Below are 14,765 nucleotides of genomic sequence, written 5' to 3'. Positions count from 1 at the left end.
ATAAAACACCATGTGAGCTTTTTATAGGCATAAACAAAATTAAGGGAACCTTTTCCTTCAGTGTTTGACAGTTACATATTCCACTTTGCAGTAATGTGCAAAAAGGCAATCTTTTTCTTCCTCCAAAGTTAACACCTTCCAGTGAACTTCCAGAGAAGTCAATTTGAGGACTGGAGCAGCAGCCCATTTTAGTGGAAGCAATAATGCTGCACAAATAGGCAAGCATATTTTAGAAGTAATCCTGAAGAGGAAAAGAAAACTAGTGTGATGAAACACTGGACTTACCTCAACTGAATTAAATCTCAATTCAATATCACTCACAAACTCTTCAATCTTCATTGACTTTTCTTCCAGTGCTGTTAGCAATTTACTTAACTGATCCTGAAATTTAAAATGTTTCAGTAACTTAGGCAGGTTATTTTATAAACTTTTTACACAGAATTTATTTTAGGTGAATATTTTTCTTTTGCCATGAGCCACCATTGGAACAATTTTTAAGTAAGTTCAAGTATCACCCTGGCTGCAAAGACAAGCACAGAAATAGCAACTGGAACAGTGACAGAACTGTTTCCAAACCAAAACAAGTGAGCTCAGTTCGATAAGGCACTCTGTCCATACAAGCTGTTGAACGTTAAGAATTCCAATGCAGCTTTGCCAGAGAGTGAGGGTACTCAGAGCCTCATGAGTGTCCTTGAGAGATCATAGGAACAAGCCCATAAAAAGGAAGATAACAAAGGTAGTTGTGAGGGTCATAGATTATACTGTGTCATGGCTTTTAAAATTAGAATTTGAAAGATAGATATCTGTCTCTATATAGGTCAATGTATAGATAAATAGATACACGTTTATGTATGTGTATGTATATATATATATATAAAATTCCTGGAAACAAGAAGTCATCAAAATCACTGGTTGAGTTATGTGGAAACAAAAGCAATCCAAGGCACACAGATCAAAGACAACTCAGAACTTTTTCTTAGTGCTTCTTGACCTTTTATGAAAATAAGTTGCTCAATTGCTCTGGCACAATTCATAATTTATAAAAATGCTTAGTTTTAATTTGATGGCATAAATCTAAAAGGAAGGTTATCTTCCTTTGTAACGGCTTCTTATTATGGCAAAATTTTACAGCTAGATAAAAAGCACAAGACTTTACATTAATTACAGGTGTGCCATTGGAGAATACAATTGAAAGCGCCCTTTAAAAATATTTAGGGAAATCATCAAGATTTGGAAACAAATTTCTGTTTGTCAGGATGAACTGTAAAATCTTACAAATGCCATCCCTAGCTCATTTAATTCACTGTGAAGCTCTGTTCTCACAGTTTTCATGCAACAATAATTTAGAAAAATTTTGAGATTAAAAATCATGCAACAAGCATTTTAATATATTAATGTTTTCTCAGTAATTATATAGAAGTAACAAGAGACATACAAATGCAGTCTCAAAGTAACCTGAGCCCTGAGTGTTAGAAATCATGTGAAACCAGGCCTGTGTTGCAGCCAAATTTAATACTGGCTTCATATCCCTGCTCCACAGCCAGGGAGTGATGTCATGGGATGTTTATTTGCAGCTTAACTCACTGTAATGCGGGTACATTTGAGGGGTGGCTGGGATCTGTGACTTTATTGCTGACTTACTTGTGCCTTGTTATCACTGCTAAGTCAAACCCAAATGGCCATGTATAAAAAACAACTCTACATCTGAGATGGTTTGCAAGTACTGATAATTGAAACTGTTACATTGACTCCTACTTTTGATTTCTCTCTTCTACATATGAGATAATATAATTTAAATACCACCAATACATGCCCTTCTGGAATTTCACTAAAATGACATGAAATCTATATTCCTTTCAAATGAACATGTGCCAAAAAAGAGATCTCACCTTTCATTTACTGGGGTGAGAGTAAATAGCTGGTAATCAAGAAAGAAACATCTGTATGATATGTTCACTTGTACATGAGCAGATCTGATATTGGAGAAGTGACGTATCACATAAGTGTTGTTTTCACAAGCAGAACTGTAATTTAATGAACAATAGCTTCCACAGAAAAAGCATTTTCACCAGTATTTATAGCAATGGACTAGCTTGGAAATGGAGGGCATTTTATCTATTGGGGGGAACAGCTTGGATATAGTGGAAAGTAGGACTTTATAAACTCTTACCTGTGCTGACACCACAATGCTATTGGCACAGAATGGTTTGGGTTGGAAGGGACCTTAAAGGCCATTTAGTTCCTATTTCCTTGCCATGGGCAGGGCCATCTTCCATTAGACCAGGTTGCTCAGAGCCCCATCCTGCTCTGAACACTTCCGGGGCTGGGTCATCCACAACTTCTCTGGGCAACCTGTTCCACTGCCACATCACCCTCACTATGAAGAAATTTTTCCTAATTTCTAATAATAATAATAAACCTTCCCCCTTCAGTTTAAAGACATTGCCCCTCATCCTGTCACTAGATGCCCTTGTAAAACCTCCCCCTCCAGTTTAAGGCCATTTTGCAGATGAAAGTGAATGGAACAGAAAATAAGTTGGTACTTCAACAAAACTGTGTAGGGTGATTTGTCTAACATCTCCAAGCAACCAGCGCATGTAAGTGGGACAGGGAACACTTTATGATGATACCAGTCTCCACATATGGAGGTTTCTGTACCTTGTCAACTTCAGTGAGCTACTGAAGTTTTATTTTCATAGAAACAACATTCTTCCCATTTCTCCCCCTACATATCAAAACCAGAACAAACTCATACGGATAAGACTGAAAGATGGAAAGTCTGCTAACAACTACATATAAACAAGGCCATTCAAATTTATGAATAAATAAAAATACCAGCTTAGCAAGTCTAGGACTCCAGAGAATACCTTAATAAAATGGTCTCCCATCAAGATCTACAGCAGGTGTGCAGGAATAGTTTTTATTTAATAGATACTGCATCTTAGCTTCTGGACTGCTCTTGGAAGCCTCTCCTCTTGATAATGCAAGAGAACTGGAGAAATTAGCCTTAGTATCTTCTTTTTTTGCCCAAATTATACTTACCTTCATCTTGATTGCAGCATCATCTAGTGTTGTGACTTCATGGTCTTTATGCTCTCCAAAAAGCTTATCAATAGCAGATATTGGGCATTTGCAGTGGTAACAATAAGTATCTACTTGTGCTTTCTTCAGTTCTCTCTGTGGGCTCTCAACTTGAGGAATGTTTGTTGCTGATTTTTCAGGATACATCACCACAAAGCCTGAATCTTCAAGCTCAACAGGAGTTCTTTGTTCTGGCTCATTAACAAATTCATAACTATCAGCAGCATGATCGAAGGAATCCCTGTCTTCAAATAATAGCTCCTCGTGTGTAAATTGAGATGATATTTCATCTTGCAAAAGCTCCTCTTGTGTAATCACATCATAGTCCATTGACTCAGCAAAATCTTCATAAACATCACCGCGCTGCTCCTCTCTTTGCAAGTCTGGATTCTCTGTTTGCTGAATGGTCGGAACACAGGACAGATGTTCCTGAGTAAACTGCTCATCTACACTGTCTTCAGTGGGAGCCCTGACATACGGAACATACTTTTCCATCTGAGGAAATGCTGTTATATCTTGCTGTTCTTCCTGCTCAGTACTAGCTTCTTGATATGCAGCTCCCTGATAATCCACTTGATGACTGTATCTCTGTTGACTTGGCTGCTCTGGCAACTCTTCAGTTCTTTCTACTGGTACATTTTCTTCTTCTCTTTGATCAGTGATATCAGTTCCTGCACCTGAAAGAACTGTTTTGCTTCCAAAAGGAATGGCATGCGTTGGCTTGCAAATTGTTGCTTGAATGTTACTGTCAGCCTGGAATTTGTCTCTCTCCATAACAACTCTTTCTGACAGAACCTCAGTTTTGACATACTGAACATCACCAGATCCCTCCTCCTGGTTATTCTCTGAACTCCAAACCAAAATTCCTCCACTAAAGGACTCATCTTCTGGTATCTGATCTTTCTGAGGCCCAATGGCTTTACTTGGAATTTCATCTTTAAGAATGTATTTTTCAAAATAAATTCCAGTTCCATCATCTGTGTCTGAATTTCTGCTAGGGAAAGAAGCATTAGAATTACCACTTTCTTCATCGGAGGGAGTCTCATCCTTTGTCTTTTCTCCTACTGCTTCTGCATATAGGTCCTTGTATAAAAATGATAGAGCAGGTGGCTCCTCTAAAAGCTCTGGGTTAACTGCAGCAACAGTGGTAGGGAACAAGAGAGATCGTTCTAGCACTCCTTCTTCTGAATCGAAGAGCGGGGTCCCTGGTGACTTGCATTCATCTTCTACATTTGTAATGCTTTTACCGCTGGAATCAATTGATTTCTGCAGTGGTAAAGGTTTTGAGGCATCTGCGTAGGATTGCATTTTGCCTTCTCCTTTTATGGTACCATAAAAGACTTCATCCAGGTCCTCAAGTAAGGAAAACTCTTCTAAAGTATCTGCCTCAGTACTCTCTTTAAAAGGTTCGGCTTCTTCCATACATTCATTAGGGTCTTCTGTCACAGGAGACAATGAAACACGTCTTTCAAATTGTGGCTTAATCGGAGATTTGTCATCAATCAATGTATATTTTTCAAAATAATCCATATCATCAGTACCATTATTAGGATCCAACTTTGCACAATTATTGTTTTCTGGCAACAGGAGATTTTCTTCTTGAGTTTCTACAGTTTGCTCATCATCATCCTTTTTGACCAATTCCATTAGTTCATGGCTTGCAGTCTTTCCCAATACAGAGCTTTCTGAAATTTCTGTGGTTCTACCAAAAGTTAGGGCTCTCTGGCCATCCTCAACTGATTTACTTCTAAATGAAGGATTTGTTTCCAAGTATTCTAATTTATCAGGCATGTGTTTACTTTCTTCTTGATCAACAGAAGAAATATCTGTAGGTGCATGAATATTGAGTATTTCATAACCTTCTGAAATTATATTAAATAGATCTTTTTGTTCAGTAGTCTCCAGAGCATGCTGGCTGTCTTCTACAACACTTGCATGTACCATTTCTTCCTCTTCTCCTCTCAGGTAATGTTCAGGCACCTCAGAGATTCTGCCTACCTCCAGATGTTGCATTGCTTCAATTTTTGTAGGGTTTAAAGTACTAGTTTCATGCTCCAGAAGTTTTTGTGGACCTTGATTATCTCCTACCAGAGATGGTAAATCATACCTCTGTGTTTTGGGACTAGTGTCTGAGGACTTCCTGTGAGAAAATTTATTTGACACTGATTCAGAAACTCTAAATGTATGTCCCTTAGTCTCTGTAGTCCCATGAACTGTGAATTCTGTGCAACTTCCAGCTGGGAATTGCTTTGATCCAAAATCGGAAGCTTCATTTGGAGTAAGCTGAATTCCTTGTGTGTCTACTTCTGCAGCCCCTATTGGACTAATTGAGCAAGCTTTCACCTCTTCTGCCAGCCAGCTAGCCAGCCCAAAAGATGGAATATCTGGGTTCTGCTTTTCTTCAGAACTTGAGCTAAGGGGCTTAATCTCTGCTGAGGAGAGGCTACCCAATTCACCAGAATAATGCTGTGTTTTATGTGTCACAGTTTCATGAACAAGGTCGGATGAAACAACTCGCAGATGCTCCAAGGTTGTATGCTTTTGGTCTTCAAAACCTTGTTGCATTTCATGTTTATGCTCTCCTTCAGTATAAATGCCTGAAAATTTGTTAGATTGCTTTCCAAGCATGTCTGCTACATCAGATAAAGATGATGGAATATTTTGTTTCTCTTCATCATCAGTGAGAGCCACTGATACTGGCTTTTCAAGTTCTGACTTCCCAGGTAATTTATGAAAAGCTATAAATGACTCTGATGACACTGCTTGCTGGTCTGCTACACCAGTCACCTTTGACTCTGTGGTCACTGACCTTGGTACTGTCTGTACCTCAGGTTGCATTTCTTGCTCATATTGCTCAGTTGTGAATTTGGGGGAACTTCTGAGCTGGTCTGGAGACAAATATATTGTATCCAACAAAGAAGATTCTGGCTTCTCTTGGTCTTGCACTTGAGACGTACTCTCCAAGTGTGCTGTCTTAAAGGTTGCTGTTTCAGGTGAACTGAGTTGAATTTTTTGCAACTGTTCATTGTGTGGTGGAATTACATGTTCACACTCTGATTGTATGGGCTGGGTAATAAATGGCTGCATTTTTTTATTTTCTTGTTTGGCAAGAGACTGTGTGGGAATCATATATTCAGAGACTGGTTTTGAGTAAGATGGAACTTCTTGCTGGCATGTTTCATCAGCTGAATAAAATGGAACTGAAGGTTCAGACTGCAGCTTTGAAGGTACAGTCAGGTAATCCTGACTTTCTAGACTTCCTGTTTTATCTGTAGAATATGATAAATTTAGTTGCTCAGATTCTAATTGTATAGCTGTGTGAAAGTAATGTGGAGACTGTTCTCTCTCAACTTCAGGTAAAATTTCATATTCAGCCTCTGACTTCGCAGCTACAGGCAAATGTAGAAGACTTTCTGTATTGTCTTCTTTTCTTGCAAAAGAGGACCCTGGCTCAGGCAGAGCAGTTTCTGAGTGTTCTGTTTTACAGCTGGAATAAGATATTTCTAAATGTTTGGGGGGTGAGCCTCCAGTTACAGGTGAAGACTTTGGACTTCCTTCAGGGCTTGTTTCAGAGACAGTGTGTGAAGCACCCAAAGGTACAGGCACGGTTTGTTCAGTAAGAGATGAATATGGTTGAATTTTGTGGCTGTCTGCTTCCTCAGTGGAAAATGATAAATTTTGTTGTTCAGTTTCCAGCTGAGCACTTTGAGATGAAGGAGCACCAGTGTCTTGCTTCTGTGAATATCCTGCTCTCAGTGGGGCCATTTCATGCTTTTCTGCTTTGTAAGTAAGACTTAATAAATCTGATTGTTTGAAATCTGGTTGCACAGTTCCCTGCTCCTCGGTCCTGACAAAGGTATGTGCTACAGAAGGTGTTTCTGGCTGCTCTGTTTCAACATTAGAGGACTGCAAACTAACATGTGGCTGTTCTGGTTGGACCTCATCCCTCCACTTTGTTTCGCCAGTGAAATATGGTTTCTCTGGATGCTCCAGCTGGGCAGTCTGTGGTTGATCTGCCTTGCCACAGGAATATGATAAATCTAGTGGCTTTATTACACAAGTCTCTGCTTTGCCAAGAGAGTATGACAAATCTGGATGTTTTGAATTCAGTTTTTCTGGTTGCAACTGCTCTGATTTTCCTGTGGAATATGAAATATCAGAAGGAGTGAACCCTGCTTGTGCAGCATCCTGCTTTTCCGTTTTGCCAGAGGAATACAAGAAGTCTGGGAACTCCCCTTCCACTATGGATGTATTTGGCTGCTCTTCCATGCCATGAGGACTTGAAAACACTGGTTGTTCCAATTTTAGTTGCACTATTTCCTCTGGGTGTAATGTATAGCTTCTCCTCTCCTGTTTGACCTCCAGCTGTGCACTTCGTTTTTCTTCACTAACAGAAGAGGACAAATCTGTGTGCAGTACTTTGCCTGTGGCATCCATGACATGTGCATGTTCAGACTCAGGTAGAGCAGCCCATGATGGCTCTGTTTTGACAGATGAATGCAACAAACTCTGTTCTTTCAGCTCAGGCTGAGTTGTTTTATGAGGTTCTGCTGTGCCAACAGAGAATGACAAATCTGCATATTCTGAGTTTGCTTGGGAATTTTGCAGTCCTTCTGTATTCTCCATAGAGCACTGTAGCTCAGGGTGTTCTGCTTGCATTCCTGCATCTTTCCATTCCTCTGCTTTTTTGAGAGATGATGAAAACTCATTTGTCTTTTCTTGCTCTGGTTGAATCTTTTCTTGCTGTACTGTGCCAGTGGAATGAAATAAATCCAGGCACTGCAAATCCTCATCAGCAATTTGAGTTTGCTGTGTTTCACCAACTGAACATGATAAATTCATTATTTCTGCCTCTGGCTGAATGATTTCATGGTGTTCTAATGTGCCAGCAGATAAATCTGAATGGTGTGATTTTGCGTTTAAAGTTTCTTGTTCTGCCTCACTGAGAGAATGACATAAGTCTAAATGTCCCAATTCTGTCCACGCTTTCTTGCCTTGTGCCTCTTTTTCGAAAGAATGCAAGAAGCCTTGCTTCTCCTCTCCAGCAGTTTGCCCTTGCTCTGTTGTGCCAGATGACAGATCTGGTTTTTCTAACACTGCTTGTGTAGTTCTTTGTGGCTTTCCTTTATCAATGGAATGCAGTGAATCAGGATGCTTTGCCTCTGCTTTTAACATTTCTCCTTGCTCCATTTTTCCACTTGGGGATGGTGCATCTGGAACTCTCTGTTTCTCCTTTGCAGCTTGTGAATGCTCTGCTCTGCTGACAGACTGTTCTGCTTTAGAGCATTCCACAGCTGTGTGCTCTGTCCCTCGTTGCCCCACTTCCCTGGCCAGGGGTGCCAAGCTTGCATGGCCTGGCTCCAGCTGTGCAGGTGGGATTTGCTCCATTTTGTCATGACCACCTGGCTTCTCCAATCCCAGCTGGATTGTTTCCTGCACTTTGTGGAGGGAATGTTCTAGCCCAGGGTGTTCAGGTTTCAGCTGTGATGTTTGCAGCCCTCCTACTTTGAAAACAGAGTAAGGCAAATCAGAATGTCCCTGCCCTGGTTCTGCCATTTCCGTTTCCTCTGCTGTACCCACAGAATGTGAAAAATGTGAAATTTCCACTTCTGGCTGAGCTGTTTTCTGTTCCATTTGTCCGAAAGGATAAGTTTGCTCTGTTTCTTGTACTCTTTGTTGTACCTCTGTGATGTCCACAGGAGATATCACATCAGTATGCTCCACCTCTGGTGGTATCCTTTCATCATCTGGCCTGTCAATGGAAAATGATAAATTTGGTTCTTCCAAGAACTCCTGGGCATGTTCTGAAGTGTCCCTTTTATTGGGAGAATGTATTAACTTCTCTTGCTCTAACTCCTGCTCTGTGGCTTTCTGCTGCTTTTCTCTGCCAAAAGAAAGTTTTCTGTGTTTTTGATCCAATGGTGCTACTTCTTCCTGGCTTGTCTCACCAGTGGAATGTGACAAATCAGGATGCTTCATTTCCCATGGTGCAATTTCTGTATGTTTTGACTCTATTTGTGCAGTTGCTGGAGAAGCTCTTTTTTTACCTACTTTAGGCAATTCTTGGTGTTTAGACTTAAACTTTTGAGTTGATTGTTCTTTGCCTTTATCAAAGGAAAAGGATGAATCTGAATATTTTGAATCCAGTTGTGAGCATGACTGATTTGGGTATTGAGATTTTATTTCCATACTTTCATCTTGTGCTGCTTCACTCAGGCTTCCTTGTGAATCCAAATGTTCTGATTTTTGCTGAGTTTCTCCCATGGCGTATGAGAGCTCTGGATGTCCTGATTCCTGCTCCACAATATCAACTTGCTTTGATTCACCACTGTCCCATGAAACATCTGGATGTTCCAACATTACTGGTTCCGTTTCTTGTTGCTTCAAATGGAATGGTAAGGTTGGGTTTTTCAATAATTTTTCTTCCTCATGAGAGGAATATGGCAAATCTGAAGTTATATGATATTCTGAAGTTATTTCCATTTCCAGTGGAGCTTCTTTTTCACTGGAAGGAGGCAAAAATGTTTGCTCCAGCTTTGGATGTACTGTTTCTTGTTGCTCTGATTTGTGCTGCACAATTTCCTTCTCTGTTTCTGTACTTACATAAAATGTTTTTTCTGGATATGCTGGTTCTGTTTGCATTTCTTCTTGCATTTGTTTACTGAATGAATATGGCAAAGATGGATGCACTAATCCTGGTTGAGCTCTTTCTTGCTGTGCCAAATTATTTTGGTCTGTGACCTGTGGCTCTTCTTTACCCAGGCTTTCTGAAATACCTGAATACTCTGTTTCCATTTGCACCGCTTCTTGTTGGTCTGTTTCCTGCTGTTTCACCTCTCTTTGTACTGTATCTTGTTCCATCCTGCCAAAGGACTGTGAAACATCTGGCTGGGGCACATTCAGTGGTGGTGTTTCCTGTTGCTGAGTACCAGCAGTGGAACAGGAAGGAAAAGACTGCTCCTGCTCCATTTGCGTTGTTTCCCAGGGCTTTGCTCTGTCAGTCACTTGTGACCACAAAGTTCCAGACTTGACTCCTTCTAGTGTCGCTTCTTCAGTGATAAATGAGAAATCCCTCTTTTCTGAAACTACTTGAACATTTTCATGCTGCTCTGCTTCACTAATGAAATATGATGGCTCTGGACCTTCTAAGTTTCTCTGTACAGCTTCTTGTACCGTCTCTCCCTGGGAATACAGTGGATCAGTTTGTTCCAGCTTTGGTTGCCATTTTTGATGTTCTGTTTTGCCAGCAGAATATGTTGTCTCTGGCTGTTTCACCTTCAGCTGTGAAGTTTTATTTTCCTGTTCTTTTCTGGTAGAATGTGGCCAAACTGGAAGCTCTGACTGCAGTTGAGTAGTTTCTCCTTGCATTGCCATGGCAGAGGAATCCAGCTTACCTTCAGACTGTGAATCCTGCTGTACAGGCTGTGGCTGTTTTCCTTTGTCAGTTTGTGACAGTTCTTTCTCCTTTGTTTTATTAATGGGATGCGATAAATCTGAAAATGCTGTTTCCAGATACCCAGTCTGTTGTATCTCAGCCCTTCCAGTGGAATCAAATCTATCTGGATGTACCAACTGGATTTCTGCAGCGTTTTCTTTCTCTGCTTCCTCCATCAAACATGGTAAATCTGAATGTACCTGTGCAAGCTCTTCTTTTTCTTCTTGTTTTTCTTTTTCAGGGGAATAAGACGGTTCCTGTTCAAAAGGACTGAATGCTTGGTTTTCTGTTTCTTCCCTGAAAAGCAAAACTTGATGTTCATTTTCCAGCCATGCACTTTGCATTTCCTTGACTACTTCCTGGGTTAAAGAAGAGTCTGGATGACCCATCTCCAGCTGTGCACTCTCTGATTCCACCATTTTTTCTCTGGAATATGATAGATCTTCAGATCTATCATAGCTGGAGACCTCTACCTCCAGCTGTGTGTTGTCTGATTCTTCCATTTCTTCCCTGGAAAAAGAAAAGTCTGGATGCTCCATCTCCAGCTGTGCACTTTCTGGTTCTATTGTTTCTTCCTTGGAAGAAAATTCTGGTTGTTCTGTCTCCAGTTGGGATCTCCCTGATTTTTCTCTTTCTTTTGTGGAAAAAAGAAGTTCTGGGTAGTCTGTATCTGGTATTGCACTCTCTGATCCCTCTGTTTCTTCCTTAGAATGTGAGAAATCTGGAAGTTCTGTCTCTAGCTGTGCACTTCCTGGTTCCTCTATTTCTTCCCTGGAAAAAGAGAAGTCTGGATGCTCCATCTCCATCTGTTCACCCTTCAATTCCTCTGTTTCTTCCCTGGGAGAAGAGAAATCCAGATGCTCTGTCTCCATCTGTGTTGTCTCTGATTCTCCAGTTTCTTTGGTGGAATATGAGAGGTCTGGATGCTCCATCTCCTTTTGCCCACCTTCAGCTTGTTTGTTTATTTCAGTGGAAAAATCAGAGTGATCAAAATCTACTGCTTTATTTGTAGCTGAAGTTTTCTGTGTTTCTTCTGTTTCTGTATGAACAGGATATGAAATGCCAAAATATTTAGAATCTATATTTTCAGGAATTGGTGGTTTTAATTTAATTCCTTGCATCTTTGTTTTCTGAAGTGAAAAGTCTTGTTCAGACTTTGTTTGGTTCTCCAAATGAACATTTTGAATTCCTGAAGATGGGGTCTTTTGACCCTCTTCTCTTTCAGCTGAATACATTACACCTGAAGTTGCTGACTCTGACAGTGCAGTTGATGATGGACACTCAGTTTCTTGCTTTTCTGTTTCATTTCCAGAATGTGGTAAAAGCACGTGTTCAGACTCAGACTGTGCAGCTCCTGATGACTGAGGAATAATATCTTCCTGTCTTATTTCAGTTGAAGTGGGATATTTGGATTTAGCTGATGGAACATCAGGTAAGTAAGACTTCTCTGTTTCCCTCTCAGGATGTTCTGACATAGATTCTGTAGGCAAAATATGCTGGGAACTTGGTCTGTCTAATTCACTAACAAAATCTGCTGAAACAGACTGTGGTGCAGAATTAGGCTGTACTTCCTGCTTCTTCACTTCATCCAGATGATCTGATGCTGGCAGCAGGGATTGGTCTGGCTTCTTGTTTGCATTTTCAGCTGAGGGAAGCAGCACTTGTTTCTTGTCAGACTTGAATGGTGTGGAGGTTGTTGACTCTGTTATTGATGTTCTGGCTGTGGCTGAATGACTTAGCTGCTCCCTGGCTGCTTCTTCATTCTTCAGTAAATGTCCTGAAACCTGATTTGGAGTCTCTAAAAGAGGTTGCCTCTCTTTTCCTTCTTCATGTTGAAGAGTTGATTCTTTCATTTTATAAGGTTCAATATTTTCAGATGAAACATCATTTTTCTTAGAAAGCTGTTTTTCAAGAGGTGATGTTGGTGAAGAAAAGCTTTGATTTGCTTGTTCTGTGAGTTGCTCTCTTTGCTTCCTTCTTCTCTCTGAAGGCGTTTCAAGAATTTTACTTCTTGCTCCCTGGAAATGTTTTGGATATGTGGAGAGTGAACCGAACTTCTGCAATCTTTCTTTTACTGATGTTTCAAGGAACTTTTCAGAATCTCCTGAAGCTGAGCTACTTCTCCGGATTCTGTTTTTCTCCAATGTTTCAGGGGCTGGCCCAGTCCCTCCAAAAATTGAGTTGAACAGTTGGATTCTAGCTTGTACTGGTCCTCCAAGAATTGGACCAACTTTTCTCAGTCTGCTCTCCCTAAATATTGATCTTATTGGAGCACGTTTTACGGGCTCTTCTGCGATATTCTCTTGATCCTGTTTGTTGTCCAACATTTCCTCATCTGTGTCTTGTGTTTCCACCTGCTCTACATTCAATGTGGAGGCTTGCACATCTCCTAGAACAGTTCTTGGTTCTTGCCTTTGCATTCCAGAAGAGTCACGTTTTTTATTGCACTGGCCTCCTTTTGGTCTTGTAGCCATTGGCACCCTACTTGAAGATTTGCGTGTCCTTTTCCGAATGATCTTGCCTTCATCCATAATAAAGATAACTTTTCCTGGAGGAGAACCTACTGGTGAACTTTCCATACTGTAAAGATCAGAAGTTGTACTAGTTTCTGAGGTCCAGGGAGTAGAACATCTGCTCGAGCTGGTTTCCCAGGTTATTCCACTGTCTTCACTTTGGCATGTTACCATAGAAAAGGAAGGGTTAGTCATGATGTACTGCAGCTTGGGTTTCACATCTTCACTTTGGATAAGATCTTTTAAACTACAAACAAAAAAACAAATAACAAAAGAAAGCTTTAAAAACACACAACAAATTAAATTATGGAGGAAAAAGCTGAATTTATTCATTAAAATAAAAATGGCTTTCAAAGTTGTAAAAATACTGCATAAGCATAGGTTTTGAAGTACAAGCATAAGAAAAGTCATATTTCATCTCACAACTATATTTTAGATGAATTTAGATGTAAAACTGCATGTTGCAAGGTTAATTCAATGAAGGGGAGGTGTTTAAAAGATCTTGACAATGCAGGAAGAACAGTCTTTGATCTGACCTTGTTTTGCCAGTGTGAGGTTGAGCTGATTCTGGGGCTATTCTCCAGCATGTGTTTATCTCACAGTATAAATTAAACCTTTCATTAAACACTTCAAAGATACTGTCAGTGTTTTAATAGCACCCACACTTGCTTTGCGCAAGTGTGAATGATTATACAATGCTCAAAGCAGTAGTCTATCCACTGGTTTGTTACTCTCTTCTCATGTATTCTATCCTCTAAACACTCTAGATACTTAACAAAGTAATTTAGAATACATTCAACAATTAAAATATACTGACACCTCCCCAAATGAAACTGCAATGTTTCATAAAGGTAGTTTTAAACATTATGATGTGTAATCAATACACTGTCATATGCTGTAATCAAATCTCTCAGCTAAAATAGTAAAAAGGTTGGAGAAAGGCTTTTTTGAGAAGCTTTAGGAAAGAAAACTTCAAATTCTTCAAGTTCTTAAAATTAGAGTGTAAAGATTAGCATAGGCAATTAAAAGACACAATGTGTGGAGGGTTTAGTATTTTTAGGTTTGCAATATTTACTTAAAACAAAAAAAAAGGGCACAGAAAAGTTAATCAAAGCTCAACCTTAATATTTCTTGAGTAGACAGTAGTTCATTTATGGAAATCACATTTGTAGCTGATGGAAAGAAAGGGAGAGTATCTGCTGGATAAGATGTAGCCTTCAGTAGAGCAGAAACAGTGAATTTTGGGTGGGACACTTCCTTTACACAGTTACATAATCACTCTGTTACTCCCATGGAAGAATGTACATTTATGACCACAGAGGGACTGAACAGAGGGAAGGGTCACTTTTCCACTGACTAGGGAAAAGCGTTTCAGCTAAAGTGAAGAAAGCTAGCTACTGATCAGGGATCAGAAAAGCAGAATCCGTCTGACCAACTGCCAGGGGCTGTGGCCCTGCACCACATGGGTGCCAGAGATACCTGCAGTTTGCAGAGGCAGGCGGACACCCCTAAGGAGAAGGTGGCACCATGCCAGAGGGTGCTGAGTCCCAGTCAGAGGGCAGAAGTCTTTGAAGGAAGAAAATAAATCCTGTGGAAAGTCGTTAAGTACTTAATTAAGAAACTCTTGGGACTGTAAGTTTTTTGTAAAGGGCACTCAGTGAAAATGCTCAGTACCTAATGGAAACAGAAATGAAATCCTGCCACTGATGGTGCTACCCTTACCTTTCCATGAATTT

At 40.2% G+C, this 14,765-nt stretch overlaps 1 protein-coding gene across 2 annotated transcripts in view; it reads right to left on the bottom strand.

Moving 5' to 3' along the window:
* CMYA5 (cardiomyopathy associated 5) overlaps positions 1-13,362 on the bottom strand; it is a 38,085-nt gene extending 24,723 nt beyond the window's left edge. For both annotated transcript variants that reach the window (XR_011678944.1, XM_071425264.1), the window contains exons 1-2: positions 3,043-13,362; positions 286-381 (exon numbers count right to left, since the gene is read on the bottom strand). Coding sequence is in view for 1 of the 2 variants with exons in the window: in XM_071425264.1 (XP_071281365.1) it covers positions 286-381; positions 3,043-13,362 (10,416 nt within the window). In the remaining variant the exon portion in view is untranslated. The remainder of the gene's footprint in view (positions 1-285; positions 382-3,042) is intronic.
* Positions 13,363-14,765: the final 1,403 nt, after the last annotated feature.

This window comes from Agelaius tricolor, unplaced genomic scaffold (genome assembly GCF_023055355.1).
Source record: "Agelaius tricolor isolate 1412-34295 unplaced genomic scaffold, bAgeTri1.0.p SCAF_4, whole genome shotgun sequence".
In the NCBI taxonomy this organism is placed as follows: domain Eukaryota; kingdom Metazoa; phylum Chordata; class Aves; order Passeriformes; family Icteridae; genus Agelaius; species Agelaius tricolor.
This window is presented reverse-complemented; position numbering and strand designations above follow the sequence as displayed.